Source organism: Umbelopsis ramanniana (genome assembly GCF_025399195.1).
Source record: "Umbelopsis ramanniana AG unplaced genomic scaffold K450scaffold_13, whole genome shotgun sequence".
Classification (NCBI taxonomy): domain Eukaryota; kingdom Fungi; phylum Mucoromycota; class Umbelopsidomycetes; order Umbelopsidales; family Umbelopsidaceae; genus Umbelopsis; species Umbelopsis ramanniana.
In genome coordinates, this window is record NW_026252099.1 from 13970 (window position 1) to 37356 (window position 23387).

The 23387-nt window shown below is 42.2% G+C and overlaps 10 protein-coding genes across 12 annotated transcripts; 5 read left to right on the forward strand and 5 right to left on the reverse strand.

Moving 5' to 3' along the window:
* Window positions 1–9: 9 nt before the first annotated feature.
* Window positions 10–1311, reverse strand: K450DRAFT_230516 (uncharacterized protein). Its single transcript, XM_051587263.1, has 6 exons — window positions 1177–1311; window positions 1058–1115; window positions 889–993; window positions 537–819; window positions 383–470; window positions 10–313 (listed from the first exon to the last, which is right to left on the reverse strand). The coding sequence occupies exons 1-6, from the start codon at window positions 1191–1193 to the stop codon at window positions 97–99; spliced, it is 768 nt and encodes a 255-aa protein (XP_051446651.1). The 5' UTR covers window positions 1194–1311; the 3' UTR covers window positions 10–96.
* K450DRAFT_230520 (uncharacterized protein) lies at window positions 1247–2725 on the forward strand. Its single transcript, XM_051587264.1, has 8 exons — window positions 1247–1470; window positions 1532–1638; window positions 1716–1795; window positions 1862–2008; window positions 2081–2184; window positions 2251–2321; window positions 2385–2448; window positions 2519–2725. The coding sequence occupies exons 1-8, from the start codon at window positions 1364–1366 to the stop codon at window positions 2667–2669; spliced, it is 831 nt and encodes a 276-aa protein (XP_051446652.1). The 5' UTR covers window positions 1247–1363; the 3' UTR covers window positions 2670–2725.
* Window positions 2726–2991: 266 nt separating this feature from the next.
* Window positions 2992–3971, forward strand: K450DRAFT_278741 (uncharacterized protein). Its single transcript, XM_051593301.1, has 2 exons — window positions 2992–3102; window positions 3178–3971. The coding sequence occupies exons 1-2, from the start codon at window positions 3001–3003 to the stop codon at window positions 3775–3777; spliced, it is 702 nt and encodes a 233-aa protein (XP_051446653.1). The 5' UTR covers window positions 2992–3000; the 3' UTR covers window positions 3778–3971.
* Window positions 3972–4302: 331 nt separating this feature from the next.
* K450DRAFT_298372 (uncharacterized protein) lies at window positions 4303–5162 on the forward strand (the record flags this gene model as incomplete). Its single annotated transcript, XM_051593686.1, has 2 exons — window positions 4303–4404; window positions 4465–5162. The coding sequence occupies 2 exons, from the start codon at window positions 4303–4305 to the stop codon at window positions 5059–5061; spliced, it is 699 nt and encodes a 232-aa protein (XP_051446654.1). The 3' UTR covers window positions 5062–5162.
* A 1363-nt stretch (window positions 5163–6525) lies between these two features.
* On the reverse strand, window positions 6526–10248 carry K450DRAFT_278743 (uncharacterized protein; the record flags this gene model as incomplete). The annotated part of the gene is made up of 17 exons (XM_051593302.1): window positions 6526–6948; window positions 7010–7084; window positions 7157–7253; window positions 7323–7660; window positions 7728–7818; window positions 7882–7942; window positions 8008–8018; window positions 8101–8114; window positions 8189–8307; window positions 8363–8451; window positions 8529–8534; window positions 8609–8678; window positions 8736–8805; window positions 8884–9526; window positions 9608–9671; window positions 9774–9984; window positions 10048–10248. 17 exons carry the CDS (start codon window positions 10246–10248, stop codon window positions 6595–6597), a joined length of 2514 nt encoding a protein of 837 aa, XP_051446655.1. The 3' UTR covers window positions 6526–6594.
* Window positions 10249–10600: 352 nt separating this feature from the next.
* K450DRAFT_230534 (uncharacterized protein) lies at window positions 10601–12255 on the reverse strand. The gene is made up of 7 exons (XM_051587265.1): window positions 11845–12255; window positions 11603–11754; window positions 11391–11523; window positions 11288–11333; window positions 11043–11221; window positions 10861–10966; window positions 10601–10791 (listed from the first exon to the last, which is right to left on the reverse strand). Exons 1-7 carry the CDS (start codon window positions 12046–12048, stop codon window positions 10658–10660), a joined length of 954 nt encoding a protein of 317 aa, XP_051446656.1. The 5' UTR covers window positions 12049–12255; the 3' UTR covers window positions 10601–10657.
* A 61-nt stretch (window positions 12256–12316) lies between these two features.
* K450DRAFT_230537 (uncharacterized protein) lies at window positions 12317–13465 on the forward strand. Its single transcript, XM_051587266.1, has 6 exons — window positions 12317–12522; window positions 12591–12673; window positions 12742–12879; window positions 12955–13024; window positions 13096–13166; window positions 13247–13465. The coding sequence occupies exons 1-6, from the start codon at window positions 12363–12365 to the stop codon at window positions 13394–13396; spliced, it is 672 nt and encodes a 223-aa protein (XP_051446657.1). The 5' UTR covers window positions 12317–12362; the 3' UTR covers window positions 13397–13465.
* A 140-nt stretch (window positions 13466–13605) lies between these two features.
* Window positions 13606–14807, forward strand: K450DRAFT_230544 (uncharacterized protein). The gene is made up of 4 exons (XM_051587267.1): window positions 13606–13789; window positions 14030–14177; window positions 14240–14317; window positions 14386–14807. The coding sequence occupies exons 1-4, from the start codon at window positions 13633–13635 to the stop codon at window positions 14531–14533; spliced, it is 531 nt and encodes a 176-aa protein (XP_051446658.1). The 5' UTR covers window positions 13606–13632; the 3' UTR covers window positions 14534–14807.
* K450DRAFT_230547 (uncharacterized protein) lies at window positions 14347–17914 on the reverse strand. The gene is made up of 12 exons (XM_051587268.1): window positions 17842–17914; window positions 17712–17765; window positions 17337–17648; window positions 17177–17273; window positions 17034–17110; window positions 16790–16965; window positions 16533–16729; window positions 16211–16463; window positions 15930–16113; window positions 15065–15865; window positions 14860–14993; window positions 14347–14791 (listed from the first exon to the last, which is right to left on the reverse strand). The coding sequence occupies exons 3-12, from the start codon at window positions 17610–17612 to the stop codon at window positions 14704–14706; spliced, it is 2283 nt and encodes a 760-aa protein (XP_051446659.1). The 5' UTR covers window positions 17613–17648; window positions 17712–17765; window positions 17842–17914; the 3' UTR covers window positions 14347–14703.
* A 108-nt stretch (window positions 17915–18022) lies between these two features.
* On the reverse strand, window positions 18023–23296 carry K450DRAFT_230552 (uncharacterized protein). 3 transcript variants are annotated; one of them, XM_051587270.1, is made up of 16 exons: window positions 22917–23296; window positions 22686–22818; window positions 22442–22612; window positions 22249–22378; window positions 22050–22187; window positions 21620–21987; window positions 21257–21556; window positions 20984–21191; window positions 20764–20910; window positions 20261–20705; window positions 19989–20192; window positions 19878–19925; window positions 19388–19809; window positions 18811–19322; window positions 18609–18742; window positions 18023–18542 (listed from the first exon to the last, which is right to left on the reverse strand). In XM_051587270.1, the coding sequence occupies exons 1-16, from the start codon at window positions 23198–23200 to the stop codon at window positions 18092–18094; spliced, it is 4095 nt and encodes a 1364-aa protein (XP_051446661.1). In that variant the 5' UTR covers window positions 23201–23296; the 3' UTR covers window positions 18023–18091. The 3 variants fall into 3 exon arrangements, with proteins under 3 accessions (XP_051446661.1, XP_051446660.1, XP_051446662.1); XM_051587271.1 differs by lacking the exons at window positions 20984–21191; window positions 21257–21556; window positions 21620–21987; ... (3 more) ...; window positions 22686–22818; window positions 22917–23296 and having other exon boundaries at window positions 18438–18542; window positions 18811–18945; window positions 19029–19115; ... (2 more) ...; window positions 19686–19809; window positions 20261–20911; XM_051587269.1 differs by lacking the exons at window positions 18811–19322; window positions 19388–19809; window positions 19878–19925; ... (9 more) ...; window positions 22686–22818; window positions 22917–23296 and having other exon boundaries at window positions 18609–18736.
* Between the last annotated feature and the right edge of the window lie 91 nt (window positions 23297–23387).

The window sequence follows — 23387 nt, forward strand, 5'->3', positions numbered from 1 at the left end:
TGACCGTGTAAGAGTCTCGCTTACGAACGTTTTTGGGTCTATCAAGGTATTGTTCCGTTGAAGATGCTTTCACAATACTGTGTGTTGTTGCTACTGTCAAGGCGGAGTAGAGGATATTTCCAATAAAAACACACTGGCTAATGCTCCAGATCTGATTTTTACTGATGCTACATTTTCATTTGGTAACCCGTCATCTGAGCTGGATTCCTCGTCTTGTATATATCGAGCATCTTCAAAACCGAAAGATTCTTTCGGGATAAGACGACAGGTTAAAGACCACTTATCCAGTAAAAGCTGTATCGATCGTTTGGAGCTACGGATATGTAAAACTGCTCATCAGTCTTCTGATGACTTGATTGCAATATCATTCATATTCACTGACCTTCTCTCTTGGTAAGCTGTGATGAATTTAGCATTTTTGTTGTGTCTATGTATGATGTATGAAACGGTCATCAAAAGCTTTTCAAAGTCTGTAGAGGGGTAAAGACATTGAGTACCTTGTGGTGAAAAGTGAGGATGGAGAAAACATTACTAACCAGCTGGATCATAAAAGGTATCGCTACCTAGGATCCAGTCAATCTTTTCATGCCACTGCGTATCGATGTCGTTTAATAGACTATCTATCCCATGGCTGCCAAACGTTCCCCAAGCCAATTCTCGAACCCAGAGCGTTGATCCTAATTGAGGTATTCCGTTTAAATCACAATTGGCTATGATATTTGGCAAGATAGGAGCAATGTCGGTGACTATGAGTTGTGTCGATTTTTGATAGAAAAATTTCGCAAGTATAAGCGAAGGAAGTGCAGTACCTGCACCAAGCTAAACCGAGAACGAAACATGAGTTGCTGTCAAATGGGATATTAAATTTCGTGCAGCCCGCGAGCTTACCTCGACTACACGGCTATTGGCAAACTGAAATCGATGCTTCCAAACGTATTCCGCCAGAACCAGCGAGGACGGCCAAATATAGCTGCCATATGAAGGGTCAAGTAGCTATTATAGTATTAAAGAATGTCTGCACACTTCAGGGATCGACTGCGGGTAATTGACTACAAACCTCTTGTACTTTGACATGCACACTGTCATTCTGATCTTGGTAGTGAAGTTGACGGATACTATAAACGTCGCGTCAGTTATGAGAAGTGAATGAGAGCGGCAAGACTCGCGAAGGTTTACCTCTTCTGCAAACCCATAGTCCAAAAAGAGTATATTTCTAACCAGTCGTTGGGTTGAGTCTGATTTTTCGGTTTGGAAATGAACAAGCTCTCGCGTGGGGTCAAATCGTGGGATATGCGGAGTAGCACGCTGAAAAGAATAAAACCGCTGAATCATCCCAAATGCCAACCTTGTCCATTAACTTTTAATGTCTGCATACACCAACTTTGAAACCGTCAAGGGTGAATTCATCGCAGACAATGTCTTGCATGTACAGCTCAACCGCCCCAAGAAGCTCAACGCCTTCAACCCTACGCAAGTATCTCGGTCGGTACCTTCCCCGCTTTTAACCATATACTAATATCGTTGTACACAGTCAAGTCAAGGAGGTTAGAAAGATCTTCCAGATAATTCGCGAAGACAGAGATATCAGAGCGGTGGTGGTCTCCGGCTCCGGAAGAATGTTCACTGCTGGATTGGACCGTCAGTATCAAGATCATATCATTGTGCGTAGACATCGTAGCTCTTTCAAATTAATCTATTGATCTCTCTTCATGCAGTGTCAGAAAATGGTCTTGCCATTATGGACAATGGAATGGATGTCGCAAGAGCTGCTTTCCATCGAAGACGTCACATTGAGGTATTCATTGTATTCATTATTTGCTTGCGAAAGCTGTGTAGTTTGAGCTTACAGTCGTATCTTTAGGATTTCCAAGCTGCTTTCACAGCCATTGAGCAATGCGACAAGCCTGTCATTGCAGCTGTTCACAATGGTTGCTTTGGTGCTGGTGTTGACATGATTACTGCTTGTGATATCCGCTATGCCACAAAGGATTCCTTTTTCTGTGTAAAGGTAGGTTTAAAATCACATGTCTGAGGACGGAGTCTAGTCATGTTAAATAACAGACTCCATGATACTTTGCAGGAAGTTGATGTTGGCTTAGCTGCGGATGTTGGTACTTTGCAACGTCTACCCAAGGTCATTGGCAACAACAGTTTGGTGCGGGAATTGTGTTTCACAGGAAGAAAGTAAGTGATTGGATGAGTATATCTTCACAAATACCAATGGCGATGTCTAAATGTTTTGTGTGCTAGCCTCTATGCCGAGGAAGCTTTGCAATGCGGGCTCATCAACAAAGTTTTGGGAAGTCAAGAGGAGGTCGTTGGTGAGTACATTATAAAAGAAAGATAGAAATGATGGCCTATTCTGATCTTGTGTATTTTTGAAGCTGAGGCTATCAAGACTGCCAAGTTGATTGCATCCAAGTCTCCCGTAGCTGTGGTTGGAACAAAGTAAGTTTTAACCTGGGAAGTGTAAGCTATTGTTTGTCCATGTGCTGATTGAGCAACGGTATGTTACTAGGAACTTGCTCAACTATTCTCGCGATCACTCGGTGGCCGAAGGACTTGAATACACAGTAACATGGAATGCCGCTATGTTGAGTACCGAAGATATTCCCCGCTCCGTTGAAGCTTTTGTTACCAAGAAGCCTGCTGTCTATTCCAAATTATAGATAGACAAAGGTTTATAATAAAGAAAATGCCCATCGAAGGCATTGCTTATTTTTAATTTTAAGTGTGGAGATGTAACTCACTTATGAGCCTCCATTTCGAAGCGCCATTGTGTTGTTCATAAAAGAAAAACCGCAAACTCGAGCTAAATAGAACTGCTCTGTCCAACTAGAACAACGTTATGAATTGTACTGTCAACCTTTAATATGGAAATGGCTTTCAAGAAAAGCCGTGTCGGCATCTTAAAACTGAGTTCAGAACGTCACCACTATAAAAGTCGCAGCGTACATGGTTTACACGGACCGAAAACTACTTTCGTCTTCACTAAAAATCATGTCCATAAAACTATACGATTTGAAGAAAACAAGAAGTCTCAATGATAGGAATCCATGGTCACCTAATACTTGGAAGACGCGTTATCTATTGAATATCAAGGTAAATACGAAAAAAGGGCGAAGAATACAAGGTATAGCTCGATCAATATAGACCACTCACGTCTGTGCGCTTAAGGGATTGGACTACTCAACAGAATATCTTCACTTTCTTGAAATACCTGAAACTATTGGAAAGCTTGTTCCAGATACACCTAAAGCCACGGTGCCATGTATCACGGATGTTGACGGCATAACCATTCAAGACTCACGAGTTATAGCGTTGTATTTGGAAGAAAAATACCCTACTCCATCGATTTTTCAAGGGGGTCAAGGCATCCATTTCTTCTTTGAGGATTGGTCTGCCGAGAATATTGGCCCCAAACCTTTCCTTGCATCGCTTCCGGCGATGTATAGCAGTTTAGATGAGGAAGCCCAATTGCACCTCCGAAAAGGTCGAGAGTTCATGTTTGCCACCTCTTTGGAAAACTTTGCGGGAAATCCCAAAGAGCATATTTTAGCCTTGAACAAAGCACTCGAGCCGGTAGCAAAGATTCTTTCCAAATATAGCTTTTTGACTGGAGATCAGGTTGGTTGGTCTGACATTGTACTTGCAAGTCAGCTTGTCTGTCTCAAGAAGACGCATCCTGATATGCTTGCAGAGGAAGTGCTAGGCAGACACATCCATCTCAAAGCATGGTGGGAACGTATGGAGGAGTACGCTAACGAGGACAACTGATGAAATATAGCTCCAATCGCATCTACACTATCGAACGACTAGTGTTCGTCTCGTATTACGCACACTATATATACATTCAGAAAATAAGGATCCGCAATCATCACAAGGCTGTAATAAAGAATGGATATGTCGATTCTATGCCGAAAGTTGCTTATTTCGAACGATACCAAAACAGACACTTGATTGGCATCAAGTCTCTGTTTTAGAGGCGTATGCTGCAAAACGTTAAACTCAGAAGCTTTCGTTCCAAAAGTGTATCATCCATAGTGCTTTCAGCAGGTGTCTTCTTTGTTCCTTGAGGGCTTTATTATACCATACTCCATTAAATTGCAACTTTGATATAGAAACATCTTCGTTCACTTGCCTGAGTCATATTCCGGGTTCTGCAATTAATAATTTGTTCGCAGACAACCTGAGTGTAACACAGAAATGTGACGCAGATCAACGGTGAAGGCAAGTGCTGCGTAAGCACCGATAAAAAGTATAAATTGGGATGGCGGATCCAATTTTTTCAGCATCGTAATTATGAGCATCGTACTCTATGATTTGAAACGCACACGGGATTCGAGCGAGGCTAACCCATGGTCGCCAAACACATGGAAAATCAGGTTCCTAATGAACATTAAGGTAAGCATATATCTCGAAAGCTAAATTGATCCAAGCCAAGTTTGCTAACTTTCATAATAGGGATTGGACTACACGACAAAATACCTTCATTTCCTGGATATACCCCAAGTAATTGGTGAACTTGTACCTCAAGGACTTCGGTGCGTTCCATGTATCACGGATGTCGATGGCGAGAGCATTCAAGACTCTAAGAAGATAGCGCTGTATCTGGAACAAAAGTATCCGTCACCATCCATTTTCCATGGGGGAGCTGGAATTCACTTTTTTTTTGATGACTGGTCCATGCAAAATATCGTATTTCTACCATTTCGTATGACAATACTGAAGTTGTTCCATGAGTTGGATGAAGAAGCTCAGGTATATTACCGCAAAAGCAGAGAAAGTGTTTTCAAGCAAAGTTTGGAGGATTATGCCGGTGACAGTGAAGAACATCTCCAAGCTTTGAACAAGCAGCTGGCACTCATAGCCAAATCATTGGCCAAATATGACTATTTAACAGGAGATGAGCCTGGTTGGGCTGATATATGTCTAGCAAGTTATATCATCATGCTCGAAAAGTTTGATCCAGAGACTTTTTACAACCGCATGATAAATCAAGATCAGAATTTAGTGGCCTGGTGGAATCGCATGAAAATGTATGCTGACTATAGTCATTAGATATAACTCTAAATGATTTCAATATCGAAGTTACCAATTAGTATGGAATTCAAAATGAATAAAGGCTATCGGATCTTTTGATCTATATAAAAAAGCTTGTGCGAATACACGAGCGAAGTTTAAATGAAGAGTACTCTACCTGCAAGGCGCTATTCCATGTCCCAAATGTTTTCGTAGATCAGTTTGGTATTGGGGTTTCGAAAGAAAGCTTGCCTACCGTATCAATTGCAATCATCCTGGTCAGTAATGAACCATGATGATGCGGTTAATAAAGGACATAAAGTAAAGTACCAAGTTGTCTGGTAAGTTACAGAAATCCATTAAAGAGCTGCAAAATAACAAAGAAAAGAAGGTTAGCCTCAAGGCTACCAAGCTTGTAGTTCAAAGATGAAACAGTGCTCATAAGCCAGAAAACAAAGAGGTGACTGAGTTATGCACGGATCAAACCGGTTAATGGATAATTTATTACCTTCAGTTTACAAAACAAAACAATTCAGTAGTAATTACTGATTTATACAATATGAACAATTTGACATCAGCTTTCCAGAAAAGATCAACCTTCTAGCGCTACAACAATGATAAGATTATACTATCTTTTTCTACTACCTCTTGTAGCTGGTCTTGGGCAGCGGCAATCTACTTGAAAGTATTTACAACCGGGACAACGTAATACTATAGCATGCTTCATGTTTAGGCCCTTCGAAGGAGATGTGGTTGATGAGGTATTGTAATTTATATGTGTATTGTTGGAAAGCATCATAACTGGTTATCAGTGAATTTGATGAAGGGTAATTCTTGTTCAGTGTTCTTATATACTTTTTAAGTCATCCAATCCCCGACTAGAGAAAACGCAGAGAAAACGTTTTCTAGTCCGCATGCTTCTTATGAACGCAGGGGAGACATGGGTCCATAGCCAAACAAATAAAACAGCGAACGTTTTTTCTTTCAGTAGTAAAATGGGGGGTGAGTCATTGGTTTGTGTATTTTTTGAGTAAGGATCGCCGAGGAAAATTCACGGACACTCGGGCTACCCTTATCCCAGTCTCCAATAACCATCATGAGTTACCAGCTTCCTAATGTAAGCACATCGACAGACGTGATACATCCTTTAATTTAGAATTAATGCCGAATGTGGAAGAGAATTAAAGTTACATCCTTTAGCAAGAGTTGTTGACGACTTTGTTTTCGATTTCAAACAGTTTGGATGCCGGGAGGACTGTCCACAGTTCCCAATTCTTATTTTTTTTTTATAAATAAAAAAAAAAAAAAGAAATAAAGGAGACGAGAGTCCCATGACCTGTAGAACACGCAACATGGAGGGAAAATTCTCTTGGCGTATTCTTATCGATAGCGGGTTGATTTATACCACCCAACGTAGAATTGGTAAGAATTGGTAGGATGTAGCGCCGCAGTAACAATAAAAAATTAAAAAAAATTAAAAAAGTCATGAAAGCTGAGATATTTATCGACGATAGGTCTGTCATTGTAGAAGACAGTGAAATTGCTACAACTCTCACATTTCCATCGGCCTGTTCATTCAATGGTATAGCTTTTCTGTGATCTGGCTATGAAGCTAACAGTACTGCCAGAGATGGACAAGGCCAGTTTTTCCCCATCAGATGAAACAATCTTAGGCCGACCACCTATCCAACTGTCAACAACGATCTCTATTTGGCGATCTGCCGGTGCCTTGTCCGCTTCAATATGCAGGCTCTTGATAGCATTTTTGTCGTTCCATTCAAAACTCAGCCGGTATCCACCACGACCGCGCAGCCCAGAAACGCCACCGCCTTGAGTAGACCAAGCCGATGGCCATGCAGGCAAAAGCTTGAATAATGCAGACTCTCTGCCACCCACTACTGTATCGGGGTCTTGAAATAACATTTGCTAAAAAATGTAAGGGCATTAGTATGCATTATCAGAGGGGTTCAGCCATTAATCCTCATACCATGACCGCTGCTGGGTATCCAAGGTTGGCGTCGATTTGAAAAATGGTTGATGTGTAATTATCAAAAAGGTTTTCCTAATTTACAAATTAGTACTGTCCGTAGAAAAATCAATTTGGCTTCCACATTGCTTTTGGCTTAACCCCTACCGTAAAATCTCGCTGAATTGTTAGTTGCAGCTCATACTTTGCCTGTGTTGCATTACCTAATGCAGCCCAGCATCCAGACCGCCAAACTTTTTCCCATCTGCTCAGAACGATTAGAATTCACTTTGTTACCTTTATATCCCTGTTTCAGGCTTAATAAGGTTCTTACCCAGCATCCGAATCCTCAATGCCAGGTCCACGATGAATGAGGGATACTTCAGCAGCAGACTTGAATTTTGGCTCGATGGAGCTGACCAGGTATCCTGGAAATAGGGAGATAAGATTGGAGAGGTGACGGTGTTGATCGTCTGGCAAGTCTAAATCAAGTTTCCACTCTTGCAGTTGACCCCAACTACCAACGTAAAGGCCTTTGTCTGTTTTGTTGATAGTGGATTCCAGCTCGGTGAGAAAAGATGCATTGGAGTCTTTTGCAAACTGAAAAGCTTTGCGGGTGTTTTGGAATGTTTCCCAAATGACATTTTGAAACTCTGTGCATCCAAATGTCACCTACCGCAAATTTACTTGTTTAGGCATTAAAAAAGCAGTGTCGATTTCAAAAACTTAGTCGGCTTACATTTCCATGCTCACTACTACCACAAGGTGCCGCAACTAGCAATCCGTCGTTTGTATGTTTGTCCAAAGTGAGGTAATCAATCCAAAACAAGCTGTTATTACTTTCGTTAGCATACAATAAATCGAGTTTATCCGCTATTAGAGATGGCCATTACCTCGATTCTTTGAGAATATCCCATCCCTGAGACTGAAGCCATTTTGTGTCCTGTGTATAATCTGAACCACAATTTTAGACATAAGAGAACTCTGCTAGTTGTCCCACTATACCAAACCTTACGTACCAAAGTGATCCCTAAACCGCAGCAAAGTAGAATAGATATGGCTGAGAGGCTGAAGCTACAATAGATCAACGGAAGTCTCTAAATCACTCTTACCATGCTTGCATTGACTACCCGTTGGGAAAAGGTTACAATTAGTACTAAGAAATCTAAGTTTTACATATTATCTTCACAGTATGCGTACCATCCATGTAGACCCTAATGGGAAAATAGCATATTCGCCACCACTTCTTGGACCAGTGGAGCCAAATATATTGTTTTCTTCGTGGGCAATGAATCCTCTCGCACTATAATGTATATCCGCTGCAAAGGGCAATTAGATATTTAGAATCACTGCGAACCTATCCATTCAACTTACCTGTTTGCTTTCCACGAGGGATATAATTCTTGGCTAGATACTCAACCATCGGCAAAGCCGTTTCTGATAACCCGGTTGTTTGTGCTGCCCTGTTTATTTTACAAGATGTTACTCCGAAAGTTGAGCATAGGGAGTATCAAACTTTCCATCTTTTAAAGAGCCTTACCAGTAGCTATTTGTTCGGTAAAAAAAAAAGTGGTTAGTATTATACTCAATTGGAGAAGCTTAGCAAAGTGCAATATTTACTTCATCTGTAGATTGATATCCAAGTGATAATCGGCGCTCCAGGGAGGGCTCAAACCATCGGCCCATTTACCTTACAATGCCATCAGCTTAAATGCCTATATGATGAACGTCCATCCGGACATCTTACCTTGCAGATTGGCTGGAAGAGAACCTGGCCGTGAAGATGCAATTAGGAGGTATCGTCCATAGTTGAAAGCCTAAGAAATTACCGATTAGTACATCCGACGTAGGACGAGTTCTGCAATACAGGTAAATCATTAACATATATAACTTACCAACCATTCCAAGTACGGATTGTTTGCATCCACTCTGTACTTTGCCACCTGCAAATTAGTGGGACGTTCCACTATCTGTGCATTCCAACTTAACTTGAAGTTATTATAAAGTCGTTTATAATCAGTGACATGAGTTGACAGTAGGCTATCAAAGGTTTTAGCTGCAGCTTTCTTGATAATTTTGGTAACCTGACCATGGGGGTCTGGGCCTTTGAAACTGAACTTTGCCGCAGCGTTTCCGTTGTCTTGTTTGAAATTCGTGCCAGAACTCACAACTGCTGTGAATTGCTTGGACCCTTGAACTGTGATGACTCCGTTTTTACAAGATACCTTCCCCTCTTGCGTGGCAACAACCAATTGGCCTTCGAAAATCATAGAAGTGGCGGTATCATCTGCTTTGCCACGCAAAATCATGCCATTGCTGCCATTGCATGTCATGTTTGGTGGGGGTCCAGAGTCATCGTTGCTAAAGCCAACCGTATACACGCGGTTTAGTGATCCCGTGGTCATGGTATTAAACACACAGACTTGATCAGGGTAAGAGCAGAATGATGTTTTGTTTACTGTAGAGCCATCCGGCATCCCATAAGAAGAACCAGCCAGAGCCGTATCCAGATCTAGCCACCGTCTATAGCTAGAGACTCTATGATCGTAAAAAAAAATGATGAAGATGTCTCAATGCGATACTCAGAGGAAACAGTCGATTTGCTTTGTTTGAACTTACTCATGACTACTGTTGGTAGCATTTATGTAAAGATTTGTAAGGTACCTATAGCTTCCGTAGTTGTCTGATTAAGAGAGCATTGGGTGTTAATGATGTTTCGCGGTCAACAAATTGACATGTGGGGGTGACTTTCTGGTTTATCACTGATTGCTTTTGTCACACGTACCAAAAGATCCATACAACGTTGTTGCATCCTCTACAGGTACTTGACCCTTGCTCCAGATCTTTTTTCTTAAGCTTGCAATACCCGCCGCTTTCATTGCCTTCTGAGAAGGGTCGGCGTTATTTCCAGTATAACTTTTGTTTTGGAAGGGGCCACCTGTCCATAGACTGTCCTGATTCAGCTGGATACGATCGCTGTCTACACCACTAAAAACCTGATGGCAACACAGAGTCAGTTTTGAAAATTTTCTAGATAATCATTTATCTTATCATCTTACCATTGCAGCCTGATATCCGTTGCCTATGGGTAGGCCTTGACTAACCCATTCATCTCCAGAAACATCATTGTACCATAGTAGATTGCCTGATGTTGACGGTGGCGGACTTTGAGCACCGGTAACGGTAGTAGCTTTTGTAGGAACAATGGCAGCTGCCAGTTGAAAGGCTACAATTCCCAAGAAATGATGTGAAAGCTGCATGAAAGGAGTAACACGCTGATGATGGTAGCTCTTTAAGTGGTTTGAGCAACCGCGGAAATTACATAGCAAGCATTAGCTAACCGTGGTTAGCGCAGGGTACAAAGATACTTTGTTAATGTGGGGAATTGTAGCAAGAGAATTATAGTTTTTCATGTACTTCTCGGTAGCACAGTTGTGAGACGTCGGATTTTTCGAAATTATATGACTGCAGCAAGATGTAGCCACGAGGACAGCAGCCAGATATCTACAGTAATTGACCGTTTGGAGCAAACGTACCATACTCTCATAAATTCTGCGTTCTATATATGATGGCCTAGATTTCTCATGAGTATCATATTGAAGAATAAAATGATATCTGGTAAATATTTCTATTTTTTTATTGAAGGAATAATTGTCTGATGTTTGCGCTTCATTGATGGCCACGGAGTTTACGAAGATGGTTGACTCCAGCTATTGGTATATTGAGTGCCGTATCCAGCTCCGTCAGACCGGGTTCCTTCATCAAAGATAGCGTAGCGAGGCCCATGTACGAGTGTAGCACGTCTATGTCATTTGTATAGTGTGAGAAAATGATCCGCGGTGGAGATTTGTAATCTCTTTGATCCAACTTACCGGGTGGCGATTCCGAATCTTTACCAAATCCTCCTCTTATGGTTTGCGTGGACATTAGGAAGCTGCGTAGATTGGCATCATTGACTAGGTGAAATGCTCCGAGATTCTATTGGCAATCAACCAGTCGATGTAAGTTCCACTGTAACGCAAGACTCAAATGGATACCAGAATGCCAGCCATACCTGTAAAGCACCTCCAATCCAAAAACAATAGCATGTGTCTTCCTTCTTATTTGGCCGACCTTGGAACCCACTTATTTGACGTGCCAAGCACCATTTGATTAATTCATCTCTGTCGACTAGTCCTTCCTTCAACTTTCCCATCAATGTCAACGCTGCCACTCCGCAGAACGTGGAGCCTCCTAAATTCCTTACGAAATAAGTTATAAAGCCACAGCAAAGAAATTTTTAAGGGTTCTTTCACTTACCATGAGCTTCTCCTTCTGGAGATTGTCCCATTGCGTTTTCATATGACTAGAACCAAGCCGTCAGAAATTTGCAACATCGGTCGTCAAGCTGTTATCACTGTACCTGAGAATTTCTAATGAAAGCTGTAGCTCGGTCTATATCTACACCAGACCAGTCGTCAAGTATATGGCTGATCACACAAGCACAAAAAACAAATCGAATGTCTGTTTCCGAGCTTCCATAAGTTGGAGCATAACTGTAATCGAGACATTGCCATGTCTGTCAGCGGGAGCATCATTTCAGAATCTAGACATTACTCCAGCTATGTAACCAACCTTCCATCTTCTTGCTGTAGATGCTTTAACATTGTGGCGATAGCCTTTGTATTTACTCTAGAGAGATCATCGCCGAGGAGAAGTAAATTGGCCAGTGCAGTGTAGGTATTTGGAATGCTGGCGGTGTCGTTCGGATCATATTTCGTACTTGTCTATGTATAGCATGCGCGCAAAATGAGTAAATGGGACGGGGAAAAAGGAAAGCATAAATTTGTGTTCATTGCCCTGACAGCTTTTCGTACCGCTTGAGGATCATAGGAATGACCAGCCCACGAAGATCCTTTAAAACCACATGTATATCTACTTTTGTCCAGGTCTTCAGGATCTGGTAGAACTTGTTGTGCATATATCCAGTCAATCCATTCCTTTCTATCTTTCTCAGAGACAGCACTGTCGAGCTGGCCGAGTAAGGACAACGACCCCAAACAGAAAAACGCCAGAGTCATTCTACATAGGGTTTTGCCTGTCAGTGTCGGCCACCTAGCTACATTTGCATAAAGGCACAGTTCTCCCACCTGTTGGTTTCTGTTTCCGTGTAAGGCGCGGGCATCATGCGCAGATTGTACAGAAAGTATGCAATGTGCTTTTTGATCGCTAGGTCATTAGACGTTTCAGGGCTCATGGCGAATGTATGGCAATGGATGAACCTTTTCAAAAGTTGTAATTTAAATGCCGCTGGAGCAATTCATCAAAAACCCAGGTCTTTGCCCTGCAGCTAAACTCACACTCCTCTCTCAGCATTTTCAATCACCGGCAAATCATGCTAGGACGCGTGTCAAAGGCAGTTATAACACTAGCAACAACATTGGCACTGATCTGTGCTCTGTTCCCTTCATCATCTCAAGCACTTTACTTCTACCTTGAAGGCAGTGAGCAAAAATGCTTCATTGAAGAGTTACCAAAGGACACCACCGTTTTAGGTACGTAATTGGAAATAATCAGATGAACCTGGTAGACACCTATTTATTCAAGCTTCCTCTGTCTACAGGTGAATATAAAGCTGAGGAGTATTCCGATGTGCAAGGAAAGTGGATTATCAACCCAGAGACACAAATTCAGATTATCGTTGAGGTACGATTTATGATCGGTCTACAGGCTATTGACGTGGCATAATTCTGACCCTCGCTTGTGCATTTTAGGAATTGCCCCAAAACGCTCTTCTTGTTCACCAAAAAGGTGCTGCTTCTGGCCGCTTCACCTTCAGTTCTTCTGACTCTGGCGACCATTCGATCTGTTTGAGTGCTGTCAGCAATGCATGGTTTTCGTCTGTTCGCACTGTAAGTTTCTCTGCACTATAATGCCAATGTGTAGCCAAAGCATTAATGTAGCTCGGGTTCTTTACGTGATTGTAGAGACTTCATCTCGACATGGATATCGGCGATCCTACTGACAATGTCCAGGATCACAAGGAGACTTTGAGTGGTAAGCAACTTCATCCTATATGGAAATATCATGGTTGGGATACGTATTGATCATTTTGTTCTGCACGACAGACTTGGCTTTGAGAGTTCGTGAATTGAACCAACGTGTTCAGGATATCCGTCGCGAACAAAGCTATCAACGGGTAAGACCAATACAATACTTAAATACTGAATAACCAAATTTATGCCATTTCTTCATGCTCATCTCTTCATTTAAAAACAGGAACGGGAAGCTGAATTCCGTGATCAATCTGAATTGACCAACTCTCGCGTCGTCTGGTGGACCATCCTCCAAATTGTAATTTTAGGAGCTGTTTGTGTTTGGCAGATGCGCCACTACAAGGGTTTCTTCGTTGCCAAAAAACTTGTTTAACTTTTTCATGTTTTCAATAAATACGTAGATACTGAAAATAAATAGTTGCATGGGATGTGCTTATATGAGATCATTCTTCAGATAAAGAGAACGTTGGTTGTTTGGAAGGAATTCAGCGCGAAGTGATGGTGGCTTAGCGTAATGCAGGCAGGTAACTCCCCAGACTGGTGCTCGACAAGGTGTTTAACACTTACTGGAGCGGAACTTGAATAGCCAGCTGGACTACCTTTAACACCATGGTCAATCTATCCTTATACGCCATTAAGGCCGTTATACTGTTGGATGCAGAAGGCAACCGGGTACTTTCCAAGTACTATGGTAAAGATTTTGCCTCAACTAAAGATCAGAAGGCTTTTGAGAAGGGCCTCTTTGACAAGACCAAGCGGGCACAAGGTAAAGATCTGCTTTCACCACGTCATCTGTGCTGCTTCCGACACAATGGCCTCGTCGATTTGCCAGATGGAGAGTACGAAAAGTGTTGTTTGGTCACTACATCCATTTGTGCCGATGAGAACCTTTTTGCGCGACATCATTGTACACGTTTGCTTTGAAATCCCTTCGCCACTCCACCATGACCTCGTGCGCTTTTGTTTCACCTTTTCCGATACTAACCATCGTCTTACTTCTTATCAGGAGAGATCATCATGTATGACAACCAAATTGTTTTATACCGATCCAACATTGATATATTCTTCTATGTTGTTGCATCCGCCGACGAGAACGAGTTGATGATATCCAGCATGTTGAATGCCTTCTACGACGCGGTGTCCACTTTATTGAGGTACAGTTTCCGTGAACGCCTTTTTCTTAGCAACCTTGATATTAAGTCTTAAACTGTTACAGACACCAACTTGAGAAGCGATCTATCCTCGACAACTTGGATTTGGTTGTGCTGTGCCTGGACGAGACTGTGGATGATGGGTAAGCGTTTGTTGAAGGCTCGTAAATTGAATTGTGCCCGTGTTAACGCTATATCTCCCTAATTATAGTATCATTTTGGAAACGGATTCCAATGCTATCGTTGGTCGTGTATCCAAGCCACGTTTGGACGTTGCTGACATCCCGCTGAGCGAGCAGTCGTTCATCCAAGCGTATCAGACAGCAAGAGAACGATTAACCAACCAACTGCTTAGGTAGTTTATACATAAACCAAAGTAATTACAACAAATGAACTTTTGACATTCCATCATAGTAGTAGTGCAGTGTATTTGTTTAGTGGTGCGTGATTATGGAAACATGCTTGGATTAGGAAATGTAGACATGTATTACAATTGATGGGAGGCCGATATCAGATTATTGAAATGATTCTAGTATAAAACTTCTATAATACCGGGTCTGCAAATGCGAGATTGTACTCCTTTGACGAGAACAAGCAATTTGACTTTTCGATCTTGGCTATAAGAGAAATAAAAAGCAAACGTCAATATTCGCAGGATAAGAGTCGATAACGTATAAATTCCTACCTTTTGTCTATAGTGTGCAGCTTGACTAACCCATCTAGCGTGATGTTTCCTATTGCCATTCCTTTGCCCAAGCAATATGAGTATTGTCCTGTAGTGACATAACCGATCAAACAAGACATGTCAAGATTGCTTTCCTGTAACGTATAAACCGAACGTCAGAAGATGCCATTTTCAAAACCTGAAAATTGATAATGACGGAACATACCTTTACAAGAGCCTCATCTGAATCAGAATCGCTGGCGTCGTCCTTCATTCGTTTGCTATCGACGGATGTTAACTTCCTTACGTATTTGGAATATTGCTCAGAACTGGGGACTAGATATATGCGACCATTGATACTAGGTGTTCCACGGTCAAGAAGTACGATTCGGATGCATACGAGCGCTTTTGAAAGATCCAATGGCTGCTTCTTAGCCAAGTCTAACTGTCGTTGATTATACAACTTATCCATAATAGATATCACTTTCGCGTGGTATGATTCCAGTTCAGAAGAGTCTGACATTGCCAAAGCATTTATAACTTGGTTGCTTCGAACTATCCATAAGTTAGGAGTATCACCCGCATCCATGTCAACATCATTGTTACCATGAGAAGAAACAAGTCCTGAAAAGTCAGCATTGAATGGGTCTGCAATCCCCAGTTTAGCAAAGTTAAGTCGCTTAGCCGGTGGTTTTCGCTTCCAGGACTTTTCTGCAGCTAATTTCTCCTCTGCTTTCCATAATGCGTAAGCCTTCGTATCAGGACAATCCTGTGGATAGCAAGCTATGCCACTCTCGAAATGCATAGCATGTTGTTCGCGCAAACCAGACGTCCGACAACCTGCGAATACAAGGGATTTCCAGAAACTCACTCCCCATCCTTTAGGGAGAATGATGTTCCAGCCAGACTGGTATTCTGGAGATGACGGCGTCGTGTTGGTATGAGTGGCGACTCCTCTTTGAGCTAAAATGATTGGAATTCTGGCATCGTCGTCTGTGAGTAAAAGTTTGGTGCCAGGGAGAAGATTCTTTAAGAGCTCATCAGTGACATGCATGGTAACGGAGAGAGTATGAAATGTTATCTGCTAGTACCTTGCTACGGCGAACGTTAAGTTCTGATTCAGGTATCTTGTTCTTTCGCAGCTCTTCTCGAATCTCTTCGTTCCAAAGATCGCTGAAGGCTACATCGCTGGGCCAGCTTGCGATGTTGTGTTGCAATTCCTTCTCATCGATGGAAGGCACCTGGTTTGTACGACGAGGTAGCTTTTGTGGAAACCTGTAACGTTTGGATGTGACATTAAGGAATATAAGTACAAAAATATCCAAATAAGATGCTATTGAATAAAGATCTCCCAAGAAGATTATTGACTTACTTTAGTCGTGGATCTTGCACAGTTATGCCAAGCACCGCACCTGCTGGTAATGATGCTGATGATCTAAGGTATTTAAACGAACTCCACACCTTGTTTGCGTTGGTTGTATTAGATCTTTGCATACCATTTGCTGCAGCGGTGTCCACTTGTGCGGTATCCAGTACCGCATGAAGTAGAGCTGTCGACCTAGGGCCTGTCAGCTGAAACATCAAAATTTCGTCTCTCAAATCCGTAATAACCACTGGATTATCCACTAATTGGACAGAACACATTCTGTCAGCTGTGCGTTTCTTACAACGTGTATAACGATCATTGTACTTACTTTGAGTCTTCTCCTGAGCATCCTTCAAACATGTCCATGCTTCTTCAAACGCTGCGGGGTGGATCCATAACCAAAGTTTACTCAATGTGGTTGAAGGATTTTGCTGCCAGAGAAATGTAATAGGACAAATCGCATTTTGTGGATATGTCATATAGTGATATAATGTGGTATGACCGAGTCGATGTCCCTTGTTGTACCTAATGTTTGATTATAAGCATATACCCAATATTACGGTACGTACTACGTCTTTTCAATACCTTTGACTTGCCACCGAGGGTAAAGACAGATCGGTAGTAGGTGCGAGAAGCCTTGAAATCTCTTCAGCCACACCTTTCAATTCCAGACATGCCATATATGATGCATCGTGTAAAATAGAAAGGTGAGATGAAGCTCTATACGTAGCGCGAATAGATTTCTCGTTTGGAAACTCAGCCTGCAAACAGAATATCATTAAGTTCAAACATTCAATCCATTAACAACCAGAATAAATTGTGGACTCACAAGACGGTACCCCCACATGTCTTTCATGTGCATGCGCTTTGCATGCCATGTGTGCGTCTCTAACCATCTCTTATTGCCTAAGGTAAAAAGCTTGTTAAGTTTGCAATTGGCTCAAATTCAACCACTGTAACAAGCATCTTTACCTTGCCGGCGTAGGTATTCTTCAACGATAGTGGCGGCTCTTCTCTTCTTCCTTCGGCTTGGTGGTCCTGTTCTTTTTGGTGGAGACCCTTTCAACATCTATACCATTGTGTCAGTGTAAACATCCAAATCTATCATGCCTCTCTGTTTTGAGCCAATTACCTCAGACTTGGCTTTTTCTCGAAGTTTCACTGGGATCCGCTTTATATTATGACTCGCTGCTCGTCTTCGCAGTCCACGGGGCAAAGATTGAAATGCCAGTTGATTCAAAGCACCGCTGTTGGACAAATTGGGTAAATTAGTCATTCGACGATAGAGAAGATCGTCTGAAAAACGTATTCCGTTATGTAGAAAAGTATCAGACATACCTTGCGTTTTTAATAGACGCCTCCATTGCATTGATTTCAAACGCTCGGGCTTGGATGAAGTCAACAACATCAATTGGCCCCGAAACTTTCGGCCCTTTCACACCGACTACAGATACAGAACATCAATAAATCGTAAACGGTCATTTCTTATGTCATATGGAATGCTCACCTTCAGCATTAGCCGAGCCTCCCGTATTTATTTTGCGAGCCGCAAGGTTTTTAGCTGAATCACAATTGGAACGTTCAATTCAAGATCTTGGTTTCTGGAATGTGGATTCTATGACTCGACTTAAATTTACCTCTCTTCTTATCGCGGCCAGTCAGGGCCTTACTGTCAACAGCACGCTTTGTAGCACGCGAATTGTCGTTCATATAATGCACTTGTAGGAAAGCAATAGATTCACAAACACCCTCATATATAATTTCGGTGGTGACTGCTTTTGAGCTGTAAGCAGTATTTGGGGGATTTTTTTGGTCAACGCGCTCGCAACAACTGCATGGAAATACCTCAAAAAAGACGTAGAGAGAATGACGTGAACTTTATTGTGCTTAAATTGTTTGATTTACAGGGTTTTTGCCAGCGATTTCATCCACTTTGTTTAACACTCTCAAAGCTAGATCCATAGTGCAAATAAGTCCATGCTCAAACGGCGTTACGCTTGGTTCAGTAGACGTCCATTCGGCATTGACTTTTTGCCACGGTGATACAGCTTCATCGTCCTTCATTGAATCTTCCTCTTTCGCCTGGAATAACCAATCATTGACAGTTTCTATTAGTCCATTAAATTTATCGAAGGGCTGGAAGTTCATTTGTTGCGAAACTTGAACTTTGCTACCATCGGTGGGAGGCTGTTCTGACTTGATCACCATAAATGGTTTGGGAGGAGTGAATTTGTTGGATCTATCCAGTTGAGCTCGTCGTGTGAATAGCTGACTGTGGTAATATACATCCGAAATGCAGACTATGTCTGGGCTAATAAACTTGATGTCAAGTGCATGCCTGCAGGAAATACGTTTTAGCAAAGATGTCAAGGCCAGGGTTACGTATTTCAAATTTTATACTTACAAGGATGAATATATTAAGCGAGTCGCATTGAGCTCTCGGGGAACAATAGCCAGATGTCCAATTCTACCCTCTCTGGCAGACCGCTCTTGAAGTTCGTCTAAGCATACCATGAGTGGTAATGTTTGGTATAAAGTCTTTGGTTGGGAAGTAGAATGAGCATACGGAATATACAAAATTGATACGAGAAGTGAATGCAATATACCTGAACAAACATGATCCAGTCTTTGTGTTCATTAAGTGAGTTCTCTAGTAGCTTCGTTATTCGCCAGTGTGGATTCTTTTGTTTGCGGTTGAGTGATTCTTGTAATTGAGGAGGCGCTTCTTTGTCTATTTCTGAGTCAGCTATTGAGCCCAGAGTTAGCAGGTACTTTGGTGCTTGCCCAGGAGCAGGAGCATCCCAAGTGACAGAAAGGGTGTAATTCTTGCAATAAGTGTACTTTAGGGTTTTGAGATCAAAAGATTGAAACATCAAGTCTTCTTGAAATTGTTTCAGCCATGATGATGAAGCTAAAAGTTGGGGAAACAGTGTCAGATGGTGGTGAAATGAGATCACGAAAGTGTAAGAGAAAAGCTGCAGTGCAATATTACCGAATCGAGTGAGATAAGTCATCATGAAGGTGCGCTCCCAATCCATAAGAAACTTGTCAAAGCATATATCAACGTCAGTATACGTAAAAGACAATGTCTTGCTTGATTTGTCTAGAGCAACATGTTCTAAGAAGAAATTTTTGTTTAGTGGATATTCAAAACATGCAATGATCGCCAGACATGCCACTTACTCATATCAGGGCAAATTTCCAGTTGAGGGATTTTGTCCCAGTTCAACTTCAATTCCGCAATCACATAGCAATCGCTCTTGCCACAAGCCAGCCATCCCGACGATCGTAATATGACTTGACCTTTCAAAGATGGCAACACGCGTTGTAACCATTCTGTGTCATCTTGTCGAAGGTGTTTGTGTTGATTCATCCGTGCTCCAACTCCCATGACCACAACCTCCTCACGCATACGCTGAAACACACATGCTCGAAGCAAGTCTTGTTGAGGTATGCAGATAACATCGATCTTGTCCACAACCGGTGGGTATAGTGTTGGGTCGAGTTTGGAAAGTGCGGTCTTGTTGAACGGTAATGATCGATGCGATAGAATTTCCTTGTGCTTGGCGAGCTGCATTTCTAATTGTTTGTTGGTTATATATGCACTGATAACGAAAGGTTAGCATTGTTTAGCAAAGCAATAATATTGACCGAACAGTTTTCATATGCATACCGGCACAGGGAATCCAATTTTGCAAGCAAGCGTAGATCAATTTGGAGACTATAAACCGAGAAAAGATGAGGGAGTCGTTCACATCTGTTCAAGAACGTCATTGACACATACCTGTCTTCAGTGCCAGTACCATCTTGCAACCGGCGCCTCTTACTCGATAATCGCTTAGACTTCTGTTCTACCTTGGCTGCACTTCCATTCTTTCTCGCCTTGCCATCTACCTCATCATCCGACTGGCTGTCAAAAAGCGATTCGTGGTCCATAGGCAGGACGTCCACGTGAGTATGCAAAAGTGATGAAGACTCTGCGCCTCGGCTATAATGATAGATTGATGAGTATTCGAATATCTGGCGTTGTACTCGGGTCAATGTGTGGATGCTTACCTTAAACGACACAAGCAAAATTGTAATTTGTTATCCACAACTGCAACTACCAAGTACCAGTCTTGGTATTGCGTAAATTGCAGGAAAACACACTGTGGTGGATATACACCTTGGGCAAACTCTGCGTTGCCGCTGGATAACACTGCTGAAAATTCTGGTAGATCACCTTCAATGATACCCAGCTTTTTCAGTTCCGCAGCGACAGCATTGCGATGTATCTCATGTTGCTCTAGCTTAGAAACCGACGGAAAACATGCATCACCGAAAATGCGAATGATATCGTCCCGCTTTAGTGACATAGCCGAAGGCGAAAAAGCCTGCAGGTTCAGTTGCTTGGCTAGCGACACAATTTCACTAATGACCGTTTCTGAACTGAGCCATGAAATATGATCGTCGACGCTAATAGGATCTTGATTTAATCGTTCTTCGAGGCGACGCATTTTGTCTGTCACAGAAAGTAAGTAGTTGAACTGCATCTAAACTTTTGCGCAGCAAGTACATACCATCAGATTCATCGCTACCACTTCCTACTTCCGAGGCCGTTAACTGGCCAGACCGAATGTCCACAGCTATATTGACATATCGCTGATGTCGATATTGAACAAGCAATGCAGCAACGTGTGAATCATTCTTCGTCTCTTCGTCGGGATCTGTTGATTGTGAATATGATGTGAGCATTTTCATTACTAATTCACAGGTTATGCTCGAAAGCATTAAACATACCATCATTATCAAGTCCTAGAACGTGTATACCATCATCGCTCTGTTCCTTATCAGTCTCACTCCCATCTTTAATGAGGTTGCTGCCGCCATGCTCAAGAGCAATTCGTCTTTGGGACAAGAGAGCGACATGGAACATCCGTATGATCATACGTGCGTTCGCTTTAACAACATGCATAAGTAAATGCTCTACGTTGATGTTGGACGCCTCCTAAAAACGAATGGTTCAGAAAACGTTCCAGATGTACTCCAGGAGTATCAAATTTCATAACATACGATTTTGTAATCATCCAATTCGGAAAGGTTGCTGAACAGTTTGCCTGATCTTTGCCATTGCACAGCGAGATGAGCCTTTGGATATTTCAAAGCGTTTACAACCTTGAAAGCTTCCTCGTCCGTCAAATTGCTAAGGTCTAGCGATGCTCCGATTCCTGCGGATAACGCCAGCAAACGCAGTTCATGTTGAACGGTTGTACTGGAATAGCCAGTCTGTGAATTTTCATTCACTCCTTCGTCATCCACAATGGATATCTCGATGCAATTTCCTCTATCACTGCTTCTGGGTCCCCACTGATGCTATACAACAAATGTTAGTGTATCAGCCCATGTGCCCACTCTGATGTCGTAGAGCTAACTTACCGTTGTGCCTGTAACAGAAGCGCTTTGGAATCCATGATGCCAATAAGTCAACCATAGGGTGGTGCGAGTAGGATTCATCTCTACACTGAGTTGGTCTGCCCATCGGGAACGTTGTAATGACGTGGCTTGTAGATAGAGAATTTCAAGTTGAAGGTTCAGGCAGAACATATGCAAGTAGTCGTATAAGCGAACAAGAGGAAATTGAAGGTTTTTGGACTGGTTGTTGGCGTCGATGGCCTCTGTAACAGTCCCATCTTGGAGTCCAGATGATTGTTGTATTTGACTGCCAGTCGCAGCAGGTGCAAGATGATGTTGTGCGACAGCTTTCAAACGCTGAGCTTGCGCATCATTCAATGATATGTCGATATCTGGTATCGGCAATGAGTGACCAAGTCCATGAACCTCATAAAGCCCACCCTAGAATACTTACCGTTGAATCCGCCTTGAGTGCTTGAATTTGCCAAAATATCCAAAGATACTATCCACCATCGTCGGTCATGACTCGGACCCATAAGAGTTAGTGCTACTTCAAATTCATTTTCAACACGAAAGAATATGCGACCATCAGCTGAGATATTACTGTTAGTCACTATACATTGTCGTCTTTTTAATAGTGCTGTATATCTTACCGATACGATAATTTTGCATTGGAGACGGCAGCACCTCAGACGTGAGCATACGCAGGCGGATCACATCATTCAACTCATTCCACGTCTGCAACACTTCCTCGTCCGTCAAAGGTTTGGGGGGAATAATATCCTACACGAACGCACCATTAACACCCTATATCACAGCAGAAATTCCTCAATTCTCTCAACTGACCTTCATTTTGGATGGCATGCGCAAATAGGTTCCACTCGTCAAAATATCTACAGCAGTTGGAATATCGTAGTTACGAACTCTTGCAGCCGGTAATTCGGTGTGTATTTTGTGTAAATAATCTACAGTGTCTTGGAAAACTTTGTTTTGATTTGACAGGAACGCCATAATGTTCTATACCGCAAGTTGAACATTGATGTCAATGATCGGTGAGAGTATATTGCAAAACAATAGAGAATACTCATACCTGGCAGGTCTGAATATTTTGCGCGTTGCTTGCCCATTTCAGCAAAACCAACAACTTTACAAATTGCTTTCTGGCGTTGGTTGTATAATACAATATCGATCTTTTCTTGTCTACTTCAGACATTGCAGGCAATCTATACAGGATATAGACGGGCATACTCTGTTAGCAATCAAACGCTGCATTTTCCTTCATAAATCGTTCCAGTGTCTTCAAAGACAAGTAATGACTTACGTTTCGGCAAGCTCGTGCAGATCGGCGTAGCTTTGATGAACAAGTTTGGTAATGACGAATTTTAAAGGTACCATGCCTGCCATTTCATTCGGAAGCATCAGCTGCTGACCAAGCTCTGAATTATGCCGATCAATGGACTCCTTAGGTGAAGAGACGCTTGACGAAGAAGTTGAAGTCGTAGTCATGGTGTGATCGTCAGTTGGTAAACCTGTCTTCTTTGCTTTCATTGACATAACCCCATGGTCGGGATCAGGGTCCTCTCGGTGTTGTGCTGTCTGATGCATAAAACACAGTACAGGATATAATTCGAGTATACACTGTACAGTCTTGCGTTAAGGGACAATTTATACACACACCACCGGTCAAAAGAACGAGCGTCAGTTATTTTCACTTTCACGGCCCACCGAGCTTTCAGCTGCATAGGACGGAAAGGCGCGCCGTACACGTCATATGTTTCAATGATACAATTAA

Excerpts from the sequence above, each read along its gene's own strand:
- K450DRAFT_230516 (XM_051587263.1), bottom strand. Across the intron at positions 820-888 it reads CCAATAGCCGTGTAGTCGAG|CTTGGTGCAGGTACTGCACT; the intron begins GTAAGCTCGCGG and ends TTCTCGGTTTAG. Across the intron at positions 471-536 it reads TACCTTTTATGATCCAGCTG|ACTTTGAAAAGCTTTTGATG; the intron begins GTTAGTAATGTT and ends ACCCCTCTACAG.
- K450DRAFT_230520 (XM_051587264.1), top strand. The coding sequence starts at position 1,364 with ATGTCTGCATACACCAACTTTGAAACCGTCAAGGGTGAATTCATCGCA. Across the intron at positions 1,796-1,861 it reads ATCGAAGACGTCACATTGAG|GATTTCCAAGCTGCTTTCAC; the intron begins GTATTCATTGTA and ends TCGTATCTTTAG. Across the intron at positions 2,009-2,080 it reads ATTCCTTTTTCTGTGTAAAG|GAAGTTGATGTTGGCTTAGC; the intron begins GTAGGTTTAAAA and ends GATACTTTGCAG.
- K450DRAFT_278741 (XM_051593301.1), top strand. The coding sequence starts at position 3,001 with ATGTCCATAAAACTATACGATTTGAAGAAAACAAGAAGTCTCAATGAT. Across the intron at positions 3,103-3,177 it reads GTTATCTATTGAATATCAAG|GGATTGGACTACTCAACAGA; the intron begins GTAAATACGAAA and ends TGTGCGCTTAAG.
- K450DRAFT_230534 (XM_051587265.1), bottom strand. The coding sequence starts at position 12,048 with ATGACTCTGGCGTTTTTCTGTTTGGGGTCGTTGTCCTTACTCGGCCAG. Across the intron at positions 11,755-11,844 it reads ATTCCTATGATCCTCAAGCG|ACAAGTACGAAATATGATCC; the intron begins GTACGAAAAGCT and ends TGCTATACATAG. Across the intron at positions 11,524-11,602 it reads CTACAGCAAGAAGATGGAAG|TTATGCTCCAACTTATGGAA; the intron begins GTTGGTTACATA and ends TCTCGATTACAG.
- K450DRAFT_230537 (XM_051587266.1), top strand. The coding sequence starts at position 12,363 with ATGCTAGGACGCGTGTCAAAGGCAGTTATAACACTAGCAACAACATTG. Across the intron at positions 12,674-12,741 it reads AAATTCAGATTATCGTTGAG|GAATTGCCCCAAAACGCTCT; the intron begins GTACGATTTATG and ends TGTGCATTTTAG. Across the intron at positions 13,167-13,246 it reads GCGAACAAAGCTATCAACGG|GAACGGGAAGCTGAATTCCG; the intron begins GTAAGACCAATA and ends ATTTAAAAACAG.
- K450DRAFT_230544 (XM_051587267.1), top strand. The coding sequence starts at position 13,633 with ATGGTCAATCTATCCTTATACGCCATTAAGGCCGTTATACTGTTGGAT. Across the intron at positions 13,790-14,029 it reads CAAGACCAAGCGGGCACAAG|GAGAGATCATCATGTATGAC; the intron begins GTAAAGATCTGC and ends ACTTCTTATCAG. Across the intron at positions 14,178-14,239 it reads GCGGTGTCCACTTTATTGAG|ACACCAACTTGAGAAGCGAT; the intron begins GTACAGTTTCCG and ends AAACTGTTACAG.
- K450DRAFT_230547 (XM_051587268.1), bottom strand. The coding sequence starts at position 17,612 with ATGTTGTTGACTTCATCCAAGCCCGAGCGTTTGAAATCAATGCAATGG. Across the intron at positions 16,730-16,789 it reads CCCTCGGTGGCAAGTCAAAG|GTACAACAAGGGACATCGAC; the intron begins GTATTGAAAAGA and ends ATCAAACATTAG. Across the intron at positions 14,792-14,859 it reads CTGCACACTATAGACAAAAG|CCAAGATCGAAAAGTCAAAT; the intron begins GTAGGAATTTAT and ends TTTCTCTTATAG.
- K450DRAFT_230552 (XM_051587270.1), bottom strand. The coding sequence starts at position 23,200 with ATGCATCAGACAGCACAACACCGAGAGGACCCTGATCCCGACCATGGG. Across the intron at positions 22,379-22,441 it reads GCATGCCATCCAAAATGAAG|GATATTATTCCCCCCAAACC; the intron begins GTCAGTTGAGAG and ends GCGTTCGTGTAG. Across the intron at positions 19,323-19,387 it reads GGAAATTTGCCCTGATATGA|AACATGTTGCTCTAGACAAA; the intron begins GTAAGTGGCATG and ends ATTTCTTCTTAG.